The sequence below is a fragment of the Lathamus discolor genome, chromosome 3 (genome assembly GCF_037157495.1).
Source record: "Lathamus discolor isolate bLatDis1 chromosome 3, bLatDis1.hap1, whole genome shotgun sequence".
In the NCBI taxonomy this organism is placed as follows: domain Eukaryota; kingdom Metazoa; phylum Chordata; class Aves; order Psittaciformes; family Psittacidae; genus Lathamus; species Lathamus discolor.
Window position 1 is genome coordinate 103,990,726 of NC_088886.1, and position 17,606 is coordinate 104,008,331.

General features: G+C 42.7%; 1 protein-coding gene and 1 long non-coding RNA gene across 4 annotated transcripts in view; one reads left to right on the plus strand and one right to left on the minus strand.

Annotated features, from left to right (window-relative positions):
- The first annotated feature begins 315 nt into the window (after nt 1-315).
- Nucleotides 316-5,138, plus strand: LOC136010156 (uncharacterized). Its single transcript, XR_010610772.1, has 2 exons — nt 316-4,182; nt 4,635-5,138. It is a non-coding gene; the product is annotated as an uncharacterized LOC136010156 (long non-coding RNA).
- The window catches only part of JMJD1C (jumonji domain containing 1C), a 164,281-nt gene continuing 151,526 nt past the window's right edge, over nt 4,852-17,606 (minus strand). For all 3 annotated transcript variants that reach the window (XM_065670935.1, XM_065670934.1, XM_065670936.1), the window contains 9 exons: nt 16,904-17,182; nt 16,586-16,754; nt 16,098-16,188; nt 15,857-15,987; nt 14,888-15,010; nt 13,690-13,829; nt 11,550-11,726; nt 6,095-6,226; nt 4,852-5,758 (listed from right to left, as the gene is read on the minus strand). In XM_065670935.1, the coding sequence (XP_065527007.1) occupies nt 5,669-5,758; nt 6,095-6,226; nt 11,550-11,726; nt 13,690-13,829; nt 14,888-15,010; nt 15,857-15,987; nt 16,098-16,188; nt 16,586-16,754; nt 16,904-17,182 (1,332 nt within the window). In that variant the 3' untranslated portion in view covers nt 4,852-5,668. The remainder of the gene's footprint in view (nt 5,759-6,094; nt 6,227-11,549; nt 11,727-13,689; nt 13,830-14,887; nt 15,011-15,856; nt 15,988-16,097; nt 16,189-16,585; nt 16,755-16,903; nt 17,183-17,606) is intronic.

Here is a 17,606-nt window from a genome sequence, read left to right on the forward strand (position 1 = left end):
TGTGCTTGGCAAAAAGAGGCTGTAATTACGCAGCCTCTGACTGTATCTCTGCAGAAGGAGAAACCAAGGAAAGGCAACTGAGAAGGAACGGGGAGAGTCTCTCGAGAATAAAACCTGCAGACCGCACCACCCATTGCTGCTTACAATGGCAGCTAAAGCCGAAACAATACACAAGTGTTGGGGTTTGCGGTTTGGTGCCATAGAAAGGGAAAAGGGGATGTTGTGACCTGGTCCCTTGAGAGCATTTCCGTTTTTGGGAACTTCAGCCCTGAACGCCTTCCTCGTGTCCTGGCAGCAGCAGCAGCAGCAGCAGCAGCCCTTCAGCCATCCGCGACTCCCGTTGACCTGCTTCCAGCGGTGGGGGTACCCCTCACCCAGGCCCCCTTCCCACCAGACGCCGGGCCAGGTGACCTTTCAAGGCCCCTTCCGCACGCCGGGCTGTTCCGCGCTCCCACACAAGCGGGCTCACTAGCAAAACAGGAGGAGGAAAGCAAGTGCAGCCACAGCAGCTGACAAAATCCCGCACTGAACTGGACTCCAAATACAGCAGAGAACAAAATCCAACCCTTCAAAAGCAACCAGAGCGGTAGCATGGCTGCTACAAATCACATGTAGGCTGGGCACCATTTGCCAGACCTTTCTGCCTGTGCATGCGGCCCTTGGAGTTCAGCGGTACAAAGAGAAGTTCATTGCTCCCTCCAGACTCAGAGCTACAGCCGCCATGCCCTCCACCTCCTTCTCTCCCATGTTTGTTTTACCAGAAGCAACCTAAACGTACCCAGGCTTTGTGTCCTGTAATCATCAGAAGTGCTCCCTCGGGCTCAGTTGCTGCAGGAGTTCAGGTATTACCGAGATCAAACAGCACAAAATCCTTAGCGCTGTGAAAATACAGGATTTCCTGCCTCAGAGCTACTAAACCCTGCAATTCCACTAAGGAAGCACAGAGCTAGGATAAATCCACATGCTCAGGGACTGGAAAAAGAAACGGGCATCTGTGTCAAGACCACATCGTATTGGTATGATTGGAAGATACCAGAAACGTTCACTTCAAAACATAACGGTAGAAATCCCTCAGTCTACCACTTAGCTTTACAAAGGCCCGTGTCTAAAATGAAACTGTTTGTGTGCAACACACCAGGTAAAACATGTCTTCGATCTGCTGTGAGGCAAGATTTTCCTACTTGCTATATATAGATCATCACTTCCTTTTCAAACCGATGAGAACAAACGCAAGACGTGCAGAGGTTGGTCTGTGTGCGTGGCTCAGGCTGCGGATCATTTGCTGCTTGGTCAGAGTTTCCTCAGCTGCCCTGCCGAGATGGAAAGAAAGGGACATGGTGGTGGAGGCCCCATCAGAGGAGGTATCATAGGAACACAAAGGTGGGGAAGGGAAAGCAGCACTCGGGCTAACAAAGCGTGAGTCAGGCGGTGGAAAGCGGGAGCTTTGCCGAGGCAGAGCTGGGGGTGAGGAGGGGAGAGCACAGCAAAGCCCCTGTCCGGGGGTCTCCACAGGGAGAGGCGGCTTGTCCATTGAGGATGTGGGGAGAGCACAAACATCCTGCTCAGGAAAGCAGCCCAGGGTGATGGTGGCTGTGGAAGGAGGAAGGAAGGAAGGAAAATTCCCAGTGACGGGCCTGGGGCAGGGAAGGCTGTCAGCTGTGAGAGGGCTCGATGTCACGGGAGAGAGTACAACAGAACTACCACCTACCGAAAAGGCCAGAGAGCATGAGAACGTGGAGCTGGTCAGATGGGGTTTGGTTTACACACACGGCTCTGAGCAACTTCCGTGAAGCTGGAAGAGTAAATAGATTTTTGAACCAGACTGTTACAAACCCCTGCGCCTCTGACCTGCGTAACAGGGACCACGGTTTCACTGCCCGCAATTCCAGCAATCCGGTAACATCTACGCCACCACCCATCCATGCTGAAGTTCTCCAGGTCATAGCAGCCCTGCTTTATTCTGTGCCAATTACTTACTCTTTGTTAGTTACCTCTGCAGTTACAATAGGAAGAAAACTGTCAGCTCATTTACTGTATGGCAGTGCAGTGTATGCAGATGATGACGACGAGGTGGAAAGGGGCAAGGGAAATAAATGGTGGTGAAGCGCAGGGCTTGCAGTTTTGGTGCCTTTGAGAAGTGAGCTTTCAAAGGATGGACAAAACCAGCTTCATGGACAACACAGCAGATGAAGACAGCTTGGTCTCAATAGGAAGGTGGCAAAATATGATACTGTACGTCATATTCTTGTTCTAAGAGTTGACAGTGTTCCTGCACTTCAGTTTCAGCTGATCCCATCAAATCCTTTTCACTACAGTAAACCAGTTGAGACTGTAGACCAGAAAACCTCCTACAGTCTTTAGGGAAAACCATTTCCAGTTAACACCTCACAGGGCATGGAAATGGTTGAAGGGAAAGCTAACCTGAAAACAAAACACATGCCCACAAACTCCTCTCTAGTCTCAGACATGAGCAATGAAAACGTGTTGCGCTGGCAGTGAGCACACCAGCCCCACTTCCTGCTCTGATTCCCTGTAGTGGAGTGGGAAGCTCTGCTTCGTTGTGATGGAGCCAGAGGATACTAAGCTGAGTTTCCTACACTACATACTTAAAAACCCCAGAATTTTTGTCCTCCCTTAGTGGCACTTGGAGCACCTGCTCCCTTTAACTCCTTGTGGGCTGCTAAAGCCCACAGCACGCAGTCTTTTCAAGTTGATGCTATAACCGCTTTACAGCACTCCCCATCATGCTCAGCTTGTGCCCATGTTTCCCTTTTTCACTTGGCTTTTGGCTTCTTCCCCTCCTGCCAGTTACTGAGAAACACCGTCACTGCACCGGGCAGCTTATGAAACCGCCCCATACAGAAGCGCAGCAATTCCCAAAGCCATCTGCAGAACCCATCAGGTTTTGTTTCTATGCGTTGCAAATCCACTAGACATACCCATGAACCACACCACTTTAAAACCGTTCATCTGGTGTAACTTCCGTATTATTTACTATAAACTCTACTGGACAAATGGATAGTTAAAACTCGATAGTGACTATGGACAAATTGTATTCATGCAGTTTGAACTAATACATTAATTCATCTTCGCTGGGACAGCGGTAAAAGATCTACTTACCCCAACGACAGTGTAACACACCGAGCCACGCTGCTTGAGCCCATCAGTTCTGCTTCTCCGAAATGAGATGTTTTGTCTTGTAACGCCAGCAATCTCTCAGGCTTTTCTTCGGAAGGATTCAAGCTGCTTCACGTTTCACCCACATGCTTTTGCAATTAACGACTCTGACGTACACTTAAGGATTCATCAGCAAAGGTGGCAGGAAAAAGGTCACAAAGGAAGAACTCACACTTGGAAATCTGAATTATTCTCTGCTCAGCAACTCCTTCAGCTACCACCTAAGGGAAGAACCTCTTCAACCTCACCCGCAGACGCAGGGATTTCTCCTGGGTCTGCAAGTGCTGCAGGGTAATGGGTAGCTGCCTGTGCCCTACAGGAGCCGCAGGGATGGTGCCAAAGCTCAACCCTGGAAGCAGTGCATGCTGCCAGCTATGCAGTCACTAGCAGCGACGTACCTGCACACCTTTGAGAAGTGGCAGAGCTTGGAGCCCCAGGTTTTGGCCAGGACAAGGCACTGCAATGTGATGCTCCCCTGGTGTACCCCAGCGGAAACCAACCCATTCAGCTACAAAGATGCTCCAGCACAAGGAGGCAGCTGTGATGACAGCCATGGCGTGGGCCCGAACAACTGCTCTTTGTGCAGAAGAACAAGGGGGGGTACAACCATCTGTGGCAGGAATGCAAGTACAGCAGCCTCAGGAAATTTCACAGATGTTAAAAGCACCTCACCAAAACTCAGTTCAGGGGGAAAGAGACAGCACTTGACAGAAATTCACCCGTTTACAAATCCTGAACTCTAAAACAAACAAACAAAAGGTACATGGCAACTGAAGCCCACCTGTCATTCAGCAAACATACACTGGCAGCTTTGGCATCTTCAGCCAATGCTCCAACCCTGTGCCACACACGCAGCCTAAAGGAACATGCTGCATGGAACCAGTTACAAAGTTGAGAATCAACTGCCAAGCACAGCAACATTAACCCCAAAGTATTTATTTGCAACTGCAAATAAATTCCACGTTTTGAAACGAATAAAGTAAAAGAACTTCACATTTGGAACCAGTAAGTGCTTTTGCGTTTCACTGTTTCTTAGATACGGGGCTTGTTGGGCTGGGTTGGGTTTTTTGGTGACCCAGAACCCCATCAGATCTTGTCAGAGTGGGAGCAGCCACCAGGTGACCACACCCTTCTGGATACATCACAAGCCAATGGCTGCACCTAACGTCTGGTATCAAATCTAAACATCCGCGTGGCTCCAGTAGTTTCAGTCCATGTACACTTCAAATGTTCAAGCTAACTCCAAGAGCTGGAGCTATGCTCTCACATTTCGCATTATTAAACCCGATGCAATTTAAAAATAACATGCATTATTTTGTGGTATGCCTTCAACTGTAAAAAGCCAAGATGCCGTAAAAACCTGTTCCATAGAAACTCCTTTCCCTCTTCACGCAGAGCAAACACTGGGTTATTAAAGGCAGAACGTAAAGGACGTTTCAACTCTCTTATCCTTACAGAGAGGTGCTCCGGCTCAGTGATGAGCAGTGCTCAGCCCTTTCCCTCGCAGTTTCGCCTCAAACCCGGAGAGGGCAGCGCGGTGCACAGAACCAGGGCAGCACACGGCAAGCATTCCCACGGGAGATGCGGCACTGGGAGCCAGAGACTGGAGCTGTCACACACGGGCCACAAACGGAAAGGGCCACAAACGGAAAGAACGAGTACCAGGAGACAAGGTCTGATAAAGTCATTTTAATGGAAAATGTAAAACCCCTTTCAACTTCAATGTACAAAGCATGTGTAACACTTGCACTTTTAACAAATTAAAGCAAGCCAATGTTTTAAAAAAATACATCATTGAATGTATATATGTATATATTTACATAGCATATTAAGTTTAATATTTAGCTTTAAAAGTTCACATAAATTTTACCAAAATGAGACAATTCTTTAAATAAATTACACCTTTTGAAAACGTTTAATTGTACACTGAATAGCTTCAATAAAATACTGAAGTGTTTGTATTTAGTATCTACTTTATATACTTTATATTTTACAAAGTTTACAATTATTTGGCAGTAATTTTCAGATTATGACATGACTGCTGTGCGGACTCAGCAAGATCCCAAACGCAGGCAATAGCTGGTGTTTGTGTCCTACTCTCACAGTAACTGTCTCAATGTAGTGAAAAATATCTGAATTATTTTAGCAAACTGTACAAGTCACATTTACATTTGATCAACAATATAGCATAGAATTTTGTGGGTTTTTTTCCAAAAATAAATACATCATCTTAAATTTTTTAGCATTTCACAAACTTCATGTACATTATAATACAGGACAGCAGAACGCTGCTGAATCGTTTGCAAGTCTAACATGTAATCACAGTGGCTGTGATATGAAGCTCTACCGTTGCAGTGTCAGTAACAAGTAAATATGATGACTGTTTTTTCTTGGCACTGATGGTTTGTGAAGCTTAAATTAGTGTGCATACTGTGCACCTATTAGAGAAAATAGCCTCCAGCTGATGTTACCACAGAAAAGCAGAATGCACTCAGTTTTCATCCATGTCTTCCAGTTCACCTTCGTGAATCTTCAAAGCTCTCACCATTTCCTTAACTGCATGATACAAGATATTTTTAACCTGCGAGAACATTGGACAGATTTTAGTAAGGCCTTCCATGAAGGGACTCTGCAAAGTTACTATGTTTAGGACTGAGCCCTAATCATAGTGGATGGAAAAACCAGGAAGGCTACATCAAGCCAGTGCTAAAGGCAACACCGTCTTACAACGTAACATAGCATAAATAAAACCAGCAGCTCAAGGGAGAGTCATTACACCCCTGCATTCATGCTGCTGCTCATTGTTATTCTGTGTGAACAGCAGCAAGGAAGTAGCTCCACGCACTGCTCCGCATTTCAATGAGCCTGAGCATGCCCTGCATTCCCAACAGCTTCCAGAGCAGAATTCATTTCCTACCTGCAGTTTATCATCGTAATTGATTTCTTCCTTTGACAGCCTCAGCTCCTGCGTTAGGTGAAATGACTGTACAAGATGTTCTGGAGACACAAAGTCTTCAGTTACTTGAACGCAGCTGTGAAAATTTTGCACCTATCCAAAATAACAAGAGGAGACTGATAATTAGTACTTTGGAGTTACTCTTTGGTAGAGATTCCCCGGATGAGAGTGGGCCTTGAGATCTCTTAAACCACAGGCTTATCAGACTGAAGGGCATCTCTATGCATCTTATGTAAAGAGCAATTAAGTGTATTCATCTTAGATAAGCTAGTTTCTGGCAAAAGGTACACTTTGAACAATGCACATCTGCCCGTGCTTCAGCACCTCTTCCTGTAGTCAGCTCTGACATTCATTCAACATACTCTGACGTGTTGTATTCCACCCTTTTACCAGCTGCACAGGCACTGCTGCCATGTACTACTGCTGCACAGCCATGCCCAAAACACTGCACAGACCAACTCCACAGCAGCCTTGCCCTGCCGGACCTAGCTCCTCAGGCCACAGAGGCATGCTGGAAGCCTGCACTCTGCCAGGCACAACTGCCGTGTCTGCTGAGAAGGAACTGCCACTGGAAGTTAAAGTATTTGAACAAAGGGCAGGTTCAGAAGGGGGGAGGAAACAGCTTCTGTTTTCTATAAGCACACTTTCTTACTGGTAAGAGGCAACTACTGAGAGAAATGGACACCACCTCCTGCCACACAGGTCATACCTGGAGCACAGGGGAAAGAAAAAGCCACTTCCTGGTTGTGACCTCACTACCAGCTCCTGTTTGTCCTCTTCAGAAATGGTACAGCATCAGGTTTTCATCCCTAAACACTTACAAATTACACATGTCAAAAACCTTATCTCCCCAAATTCTACCAACTGCTCATGAAGTTGTGCAACATCTATTCTGCCTCTTACAGAGGCTGGAGAGCCCCTGCCACCCCAGCAAACACACAGTCCCACCCTGCTCAGTACTGATGAAGATGTGCCTATTTTAAGCTCAAGCCTAGCAAATGCTAGATTTTTTTAGTGCACACTGAAGAATTTCTATCATGATACCTGACCTTCAGAAAACCTTTGGGGTCTACACAGCTGAGGACACAGCACTTCCTTTGAAACACACTTTCCTCTTCAGAAACAGTCTGAGTCTGCATTTACAAGGTAACCTGCCCCATTACAGGTGATACCCCAGAGGTAATCCCTAGCTCAACACAAGTGTTGCATACCGAGTTTCTGCAGCCTTGCAGTCATCAAGGACAAAGCAGAGCCATTCCCCGCTGTGAATCAATCACAACAGAAATGCTTCCCGAGAGGAAGAGGGTTTGTTGGTGTCACACAACCTTCGAAGGGCAGGAAGCCAGGAGCAAGGGAACAGCTGCAGAAGTGCCAGCACTCGGGGGATTTCCTAGAGCTTGGCTGAGACACCCCTGCCCTGTGCAGCAGCCGGCTCCAGCCCACTGCTCCCTCTCAGGCTTCTTGCCTGCTTCAAGTTTCCACCCGCCCTATTTTCCTTTCCACCTCAGGCAAACCCCACACCACTCTTTCACTTTCTCCTGACTGAGAGGAGGTTTTACCAATCCCGCCCCCCCACTCCCCACTGCAGAGTGGGCAGTATTTGCTCCCCTCTTTCATTCTGCTGTGCTTTAAACCTCCTTCCCTTCCAGGGCCTGTCTTATCAGTGTGCAAGTCTTTGCAGGGAAGACAGATTTTACCCAGCTGGTCTGGTACATAACATGGGAATGCCGAGCCGACAGCCCACAGGCAGTTCTATTTATAATAGTTATAATACCAGCTGATACAATGACACACACAAATAAGTATGTTTAGCAACGATTCCCCTGAGGTTTTCAGGATGAGGATTACAGCACTCCCACAACTGTGCCTGTTCCACTGAACAGAGGTAACAGCTTCTCCCCAGCCAATGCCACACAGAGGTGTTCCAGCAGGGCAGAGGAGTCCAGTGGAGAGTTGAAAAGCCTCAAACCTGGGCCAGGACAGGGAAAGGTGAGTGGGCAGGGAGGAAAGGGATATCCACCCTCGTGGTTGCAACTCCTCATCACACAGCCATCTCCCTCCTGTCCTAACACACCGAGATCAGCCATTTCCTGCATGGCTTAGCTCTGGGACCATGCTCAGCCCAGCAGCTCTGCATATGCAACTCCCAGACCTTTATCCTACATTGTTATCGCACCATCACCTGGATGTCGCATTACCTCCAGCATGTTATTTTACAATATATAATCCTGCTGTTAAATCAAGATAATGCCACTACAACATTGTAATAACCTGTTCTACTATGAACAGGTTTTGCATGTAGCCTTAACAACACATTTCCATCACCAACTCAAGTATCTCTAGCTTTTAATTTATCACTAAAATACTTAGCAAATTTGGAGTCACCAAATTAAAACCAGAAAGGGCATCCCTAGAGGACAACTGTGATACGGGATGACTCAGAGTGGAACAGGAGAAAGAGCAAATAGTTCAGAGTAACAGTAAAAAAACCCCTTTTTTTAGCTGGGTAAGTTTCCAAGGAGAGCTAAGGGTCTGCTGCTACAAACACCAGAGAGAAAACAAGGCCCAGATGCAAAGCTAAGCTCCCCTACTTGTACAGCCAACTAGAAAGGAGAGAAAAATCTTACAGTGCACCAGGCACAGTACATTCAGGGAAGCATCTGCAGAGGAGACCAGTCCAGTATCTATTTCTGGTTTCCCCCCAGAGAGCAAATCTTTCCACAAGAGGTACTGACAAGGCTACTCCGACCATCACAGCTCACAGGAAAGGCTCTCCTCCCACCCCACCACTGGAACAGTTTGCCTGTTGAAATGATCACAAGGGGGATGTGACTGCTGTCTGGAAGTACACAGGGAAGAATGGGAAACCTGGGAAGCAAGAGGAATGCTTTATGCTACCATAAAATACTAAGAACAAGGTACTTTAAAAGGCATGAATCCATAGAAGCTGAGGGGAAAAAAAAAAAAATCATGTATATATATATATAAGAAATACACACAATCTTCTCCATGTGAGAGCAATAAAATTCTAGACCAGCACATCAGAAACATCAGGGTGACAACAATCCTAACTGGCTCCAGGATGGAAATGTCTGAGCTCCAGTATGCAGTGACCAAAGGCTGCTGGGCTCTCTAATTCCATCCTTCAGCCTAATTTTCTCTGCTCCACAACAACGAGCAAGTAAAAATAAAAATGTTAATTTACCACCAAATTTAGTATCAACTCTCATCCAATTTTAATTATTAAATATTCATGACGTGCATGAAAATCTGAAACACTTAACATGTAAACTTAACCTGGAATGCATTCTTGTGCAGACTTATTTTTAAGTGTTTAAATGTGCTTTGTATATACGAAGTGTTGGTGCTGATCCTTAAGGTCAGTATTTATGCATCTCTATATAGACAGTACCATACAAGTACATGAAAGAACACGATGCTTTCATTTCCTCCTACGTGGCAGATTCACAGGAACTTCTTACTGAAGATGAAAAGGTTCTCAGCTTCACCCACTAAGGTTTAAAACCACCATGTTATTATCCCCTTGGTGCCAGAAGCCAGAGCATTACCACTTCAAAAGCAATCTGGAGTTTAAAGCCAAAGAGATAAAGATAAGAGTGGTCTTATTTTTGGTCCTTAAACGTATGAACTGCAGGGAAGCCTGGAACAGTCATCCTACTTCATGTTTTACCTTCTTTATACCTTTATATGCTACATGCTACACAAAACAAATTTCCCAGTATGTTTGTTATTTTCTGTGGGCTTCTTTTTCACTCTTGTATCTGGGATATCTCCCGTGTTTCAAGAGAACAGAGTAAGGCTGCTGGAGGATGCAACACATGACTCTGGGTGTCCTAACTGATTCTGCCTAAAAAGAGCCAAGAATAACATCAATGCCAGATGTTCTTTGTGAAGCCATGTCAGGCCCTGGAGAAAGACAGGGAAAGACAACCAACACCAAACCAAGATCTGATCACCTGGGTTGTTTTGGGGGGGTTTATGGATTTTGGGTTTTTTTATTTCTTTTGCCAGAAAACAACTGCAAACAGATCACCCAGGGTTAGCATACAACCATGTGAAACCATCTAAAGACTCACTGCAATGACAAAGAAGTCTAGTCTTCTAAGGTATCTGTTGCTTTCGATGCCCCAGCAACTGACATAGCCAGCAGACAGTGAGGGACATAACACCTGTCATTACTACAACCCTGTCATTTTTTTCCCAGAGAAAAACCTACTGCTCTGGTCATGGTGACATGATAAGCCATTGCTTCCTCTCTGCTCAGAAAAGACAGCAGATGGAAGCTTATCTGCAGAGCAGAAACCAAACAGCATCTTCTTCAGAAAGGCCTGGCCTTCCCTGAACCCAGGTGGAGATCAATGATAAATCTTTAACAGCAAGATGGTTTACAACTCCTACTACAGGGTGGGGATGCTCCTCATTACTTGATAGTCAGCTACCTAATTAGTGGTGCTTGACAGCTGGCAAGACAGCAAGAAAGCAGGCTCTATTTCCTGTTGAAACAGGGAAAGGTTCATGGAGTGAAGAAAGAAATAAATCTAGAACTGCTCCCAAATCATATCTGAACAATCATATTTTCTTCCTCTTTTCACCAAGCAGTCTGCAGACTACAAATAAAAAACAGATTTTAGAAAAACAAACACCGAACAAAATGAGGCAAACAAACCCTATGTGCTAGGAGAGGATGAAGCTTGCCACATATTCATACTGTTTCTTGAGAACTGCCCTACTGGCAGTACTTCTGACATAACTAAGAATTAAACCCTCCCAGCTGCTGCAAAGGTGGTATCACACTTTCTGATGGTGAGGAAAGCTGCTGAAGGGTCAGCGATGACTCCTGGTGATTGATGTGCCTTTTGTGTAAAAAGTAACTTAATGTGGACTGGGAAAACAACCTCCAAATCCTGTTACAGAAACATCTTGTTACACCCAAACTGTTCCTACAATTCTCCTATGGATGAAGACAGAAACAACGACACATGACATCCAGGTATTTTTATCTGCTTGGGTTGCTCCCCCTGCTTCCCCTGTGTTTAGGTTAACTTTCAGTTTAGAATTAAAAAAAAAAAAAAAAAATTAACCTGACTTTGCCATAACTACACCAGTTTATTTAGAAATCTGCTAATGAAATGCGGAAAACAGTGGTGAGTAATAGTGCGCTCACTTTTCATTTTAAAGGAAAAAAGGAACAGTATAATTTCAAGTGCTCAAGTTGCTCTATGTTAGTACTGGCTGGTCATCTATGCAAGCACATGTGCCTTATTATAAATACCTACACACTAACCAGTAAGAAAATAAAATCTAATTTCAGTACAGGTGTAGTTATGTCCTTGAAAAGTTATTTTATTGTATTTACAGTTATTTAATCCTGTGTCTTTAAACAAATGTACGTTACCTGATGCAGTGCTCCTGCTGGTAGAATAATAGCATCACCAAGAAACTGAATAACCGTACAAGTTTTCACACCGTATTCTTCAAGAAGTCTTTGGCGAAGTTTTTTGTTCACATACCAACTCTGATCACGTATTGGATCATGCTCTGGTAAAAGGTCTAGCCCTTGCTCTTTTGCTATCTGTAAGTAGAGAAAAGATCCCAAGTCACTTTCAAAAGAAGCTGAACTTTTTGCTGATGAGTTGTAAGCATACCTAACTTAATGAAGCAACACTACTGTGCTCCCAATACCTAAATGAGACTTTAGTTAGGGATTCAAAGGAACTGGGAAGTCCCACTGAGCTGAAGCCATCTACAGGACTCCCATTCCAAAGTGTAAAACTTTGAACAACTTGGCACAACAATCTATTAATAAGCAACATGCTTTGTGTGACTTCTTTCATAAAGAAAATAAAATCTGACCTCAGGAGTTCCTATGCTGCCAATTCCTCAAGCTCATAACCTTCAGTTTTGACACCGACACACAACACCAGCTCAGGAAAAAAAAACCCAACAGATAGAACTAAGGGTCATTTGGTGCTGGGCAACTCTGCTTGAGAACGGGGCGGGACTAAAGGACTCCAAGAGGTTCCCTTCCAATCTCAACCACTCTGTGACAAGAAGCTATTTTCCTACAATCCCATCAAGGAATCCATAAAAAGATAATGGACATAAAAAAACCCCAACTTGCTGACAGCAGTAGACTTAACTGCAACAAGCATTTGTCATCAAGTTAACCACAGAGGAACAAATATTACCCTTAATCTATTGCTAATTGCCAGTCATAGTGACTAAAGATAAAACAGACATCACTAATCCACCTGTCATGACTCAGGGGGCAATTATATTTTTATTCATATTTATATTAAATATACTTAATATGATGCAGAGCTTGAAACTGTTCTTGTGTTATCACCCTTCTTCTGTACTAATAAGATACTGAGATTTTCTGTTATCAGCAGGTGAAGTGGTCTAAAGGTATAGTCTCATCAACTAATCTCCAATTCACTATTTCAAAAATACCACACCACAAATACAAGGCAGTGGCAGCAAATGACAAACTTTGTTTTACATAGCCTCTTAAGTGCTTCGGCTTTGAACCTGCTGCTCTCAGAGTTCCACAGTATCCCTTAATTGCTCTGAAAGAAGAAACTCCCAATAACACCCATCTGTCCACCTATTAATTTGCATTCGTGATTTTGTACACAACCCTCTCTTCCAAAGGAAAAAAGAGAAAAAGAAGAGCCACCATCTACTTTACGAGCATGTACTTTGTGAATGAACAGAAAAGCCTCGCTGTGTAATTCATCACCTCCTGGAATTAGCTTTATTTTATTTACTAATGCTCAATTTTCCCCACAGTTCAGCTTGCCAAAGAGAAATGTTTGAGTCACCAGAGGACAGCTGCCCTGGGACTGAAACAGTGCCTCACTGTCCAAGAGAATTTTTAGTGCTAAATTTCTCGGGCTCTTCCTGCTCACAGTAAAGACCTTTGGCCTCTGGCTTGTTTATGGACCCCTTTGGTCCAGCCCGTTAAAATGTATCTGATTTTTTTTCCCACAGCAGAAGACAGTGAAGACTTCTTTTCCTTGTGCAACCACTTCAGTGATATTTTGATATTTCTCTCATTCATCAGGACTGCCTTCTAAAACATGAAAGCATGCTGAAGACAGGACACAGAAAGCAGCTTCTATGATGGTATCTCTAAATTTAATGCCATCAATGGATATTCATCCTACATGGTAATGACCTGAAAGGTTCTATTGTGGTTTTAAGAAAGGCTGCCAAAGGAAGATCTGCACTGTAGCTAATGTTGAACAAGTCTGCTGCCCTTGGGTGCATTACCCCCCACCGTTTCTACCTTCACTAAGAGCCAAGGCATGTTCTTGGATCTCCTGAGCCTCCAGAGTTTGCAGGCTGCCTGTAACACTTGAGAAGCGAATATGTACCATGTTATACCATTTATTTGTTGGTGATGTGGCAGGTCTAAGTGCTAGAAAGCATTTTGCTTCCTTTCCTCCTTTCCCTAATGTAGCTTCTGCAAGCCCTCTTTGATTTACTAGTTACTTGGATTATACTTAGAAAATACATATTATGAATCTAACCTTTTGAAGGAACTCCCTTATCTTGTCAGCATCTTTGCCAGCATAAATGTGCCATAAAGCACCAGGTAATTCACTTGAATCCTTCAACCGCTTCCTTAAAAGGTCATCCAAATCTTCCTCTTCCAACTTCTTCAGAACTCCTAAGATAAACAAACCAAAATATTTTTGTTGTGAGACGGACCAAAAACTTAAACTAAACACCTTCTTTTCAATTTCTTATGTGAGATTGAGCAGATCAAAGTTTGCTGAATACAACAGAAGCCCCCAGGTTACCTTTCTGTTTGGTGTTCGTATAGAACATGAATGCCAAAAAGTTAAAAATAAAAAAAAATAAAAAAAAATATATTTTTAAGGTAACTTTTTTACATCTTCTGAATTTGATAAACACATTTTGCCCACCTGAAATAAACAAGCAGGGCTGGCACCAAAAAATTACAGATGAAAAAGGCATTTTCCTACAGTCAGCAAAAGCAGCTTTTTACATGCTGCTCTACAGCACCTAGTCAAGAAGCTAGGGCTCTCCCAGTATGCTCAAGTTTGGCTGCGATTAACTCAGCGCACACACAATCGAAAACAAAGCAAATTAAAGACAGCAAACCTTATTGCAACTGTATTAAGTCACACCCAAAATCTACATTTGCTGATTATGGAATAAGAGGATGAAAAAATAAGGGGAGAGAAATAAAACTATTTCAGTGATTTAAAGACTGTTTCACATAAGCAATAAACCTCATGCAGACAAGCAACATATACCAATTTCAGCTCTCTGGTGCTGAAAAATTGCATTACAGTCCAAATCCAGTAGAGCAAACACAGTGCATCCAGAGGGAGCAGAATAAACACAAGCTCTGGCAAATACATCATCCTGACATAACTGTTAGAACTACCACAGCTTCCAGAGGAAATTCTTCATCTTGCACTTTCATTAGCTCTGCCAGTACTAGCACAGGAATGGTACATCAATTATAGGTAATGGCAAAAAAGAAGAGTGAAAGGAGTTTGAAATACCGTATCATAATTCATGAACTGCAGTGTATTCTATGGAGAATTAATGTGTGTGCAAATTCTTGAAAGAAAGAAACTTCCAGGTTTAAGCAAGTACTTATGGACATATCTTTCATCTACTTCAGAAGAACATCAATTTTAAGAGTGGCAGATCATTCAGCCCACTTACATCTCTTACAAAGTGTGCATTTACCTGATTTGGAAAGTACTCCATTTCCTTTTGCTATGCCAACATAAACAAGGATGTTCACAACATCAGAAACTTCAATATGCAGATTTGTGGTTCCTATATCATGGTCTTTAGTAGCAGCCACACCTACGTAGCAGGGTAAAATTAAGATTTGTTATATTGTATATTCACCTTCAAATAGAAATATGCAACAGCAACTGAGAGAAGATTCCCAAAAGTACACTAAACATCACAGAAAAGCATCTTATGTACAGGCAGGATTTAATATGAAAATACTGAAATATACAAACATGTTTCTGTTTCACTTGCTATTTTTAGCAGAGACCTTGAGATAGCCTAGGTTAACTGTCCCTACGTAGCAGATGTATCAGAACAAAGCACATTTCAGCAGAACAGTCAATGAACATTCCCTGATGACTGTGTTCCTTCCCGGCCTTTCAAGTTGTTCAGGACAGAATATAAGTACAGTGAATACACATGGTCATCGAATCAATTCAAATTTGTCACTTTTATGCCTGGCTGCAATCAGAGCTCTTAATCAGAAGAAATCCCCAAGCAAAGAGGAAAATTAATTTCAGTTGTAAAGGTTTCTGAGTGTATGGCACACAATACAAACGCAAGTTACAAAAAATACACTGAGATTTACGTATGACCAGAATTATGAGTACAGTAGAACTTCAGGAAGTATTTTGCCATACGACATTATTAAAGACAGGATCTGTCTTGTGTAGAAGTAGATAACAATTCATATGCTTCAGAAGACAACAACAGCACAAGAAAAGCTAGAAAGAAATGTAGAAGCAAAACTCTCGTGCCTGAGGTGCATGTACAGTTAATATGCAAGTCACTCAAATAGTTCTCCTACTGTCAGTGAATTACTATCTCCAAGTAAGCTCAGCTTTCTATCAAGCATAGTAACATTCAACACTTTTCAGTGAAGAGGTAACTGCTACAGTTCTAGGGCATACTCACCATATGCACTGCATAGTCTGGGTCCCAAATCTGGACGGACAAAAAATCCTGGCAGATGAGAAGCCAAGTTTAGTTTTCCTTCTGGACTACAATATTCAGGCAAGGGTAAACTTTTTAGTAAGTCCTCATACCTGGAGGAGAAAAGAAAGAAGAAAGTAACTGAATTTGTGTCATTACATAGAGAGAAAAAAAACACAACATGGAGACTGATTTAAGAGTATCTAATATTAAACTCAAATACCTTGCTGGCATCATCGCCTTGAAATCTTCACCAGAAGGCCAATCTTTCAGTTTTAGTAGAGCTGTCTCCCCATTTTTTATTTTCTGCCGTTCTGCAAGTAACAGAAATTACTCGAAACTAATACACTTTTAAGTGTTTCACTTTAAAATATATAACAGAATTCTGAACCTGTCTATGAAGTTCTCCATAAAATGTGAGATAGTTGATTTTGAGACTTGAGAATGATACAAAACAAACTCAACTACCCAAGGAACAATGACATTTTGGTCAGACCTAACTAGCATATTAATCCATCTTCCACTTCTGCAAAGGAACAAAACCAAAGTTTCCATCGCGTTTTCTGGAAACAGATTACCTAGATCTTTCTCTTCAAATCCTTAAAACTTTTTTACAGTTTCTTCAAAGCCTCCAGATCCACGAAGAATGTTTTTAACTATTTCTAATGCTCTGTTCAGAATCAATGGAATAATACATTTAAAGTAACGTACTTGAAACATCTTCAAAACCATCCCAGAACTCCTTGACATTGGTGTTTGAAATAATACTGTCTTTGCAATTCAAGATGTCGGCTTGCTGGTTTCCAAAATCTAGACTAATGGACTCAGCTTTCCACAGGCTGAAGTTCATTTTCTTATGCATACCAGACACTAGAACAGGCTGTAAAAATGAAATAAAATTTAAAAATCAGTACCTATGCTTCAACTAACCTGGAATACAAATACAGCTGAAACACACACTGAAGACCCTGGCCCTGCTGAGCTGTTAACACTTAATACTTTTAATACTTTTATAGACTCAATACCTACCCTTCCTTGTTTCCAGCACTCTTTGAAGAGCTTCCAGTTGTTGCTGTTTTTATGGTCTCTGAGCCACAAAACATGCTTATCACAGATCCACGAATACTGAATGTCACTGTACCGTTTACTGCAGTCATCCTGAATACATTTTTTATCATCCTTTGGCTCATCTTTTATTTCAGATTTTACATTTATCTTTGGTGCTCTATTTGGTGGAATCTTGTTTTCTACTACTGAAGCAATTATGTCATCAAGAATGTTTGGCATAGTCCTTCCACTCTTGCCACTCTATCATAGCAAACAAATGTATGATTAAACAATTTGAAAACAAAGTTAATGCAATTCCTTTGGCAGTAGAATGAAAACATTTCACTACCAGTTATCAACTTCCTTTGTAGAAAACTGCATGCATTCTTACACAGAAAAAGTTAAGACATACACAGTTATTACAAAGCTCAATATATAGGAATCTTCCTTTATTTTTCATGTTAAGGCTTGACCTAACTTCACACACACTGTATGCATCCATTAGCACTATATATAACAAATATAAATATTAATACAAGTGTGTGTGCACACACACACGATGTTTTAATTATAAATGAGCTTTTAAAGCAATACAGCTATCAGACTACACTAACTACAAGGTACCAATATAAATGACAGAGACTTGCAAATCCTGATATAAAATCCATACATCCTGTCAACACTT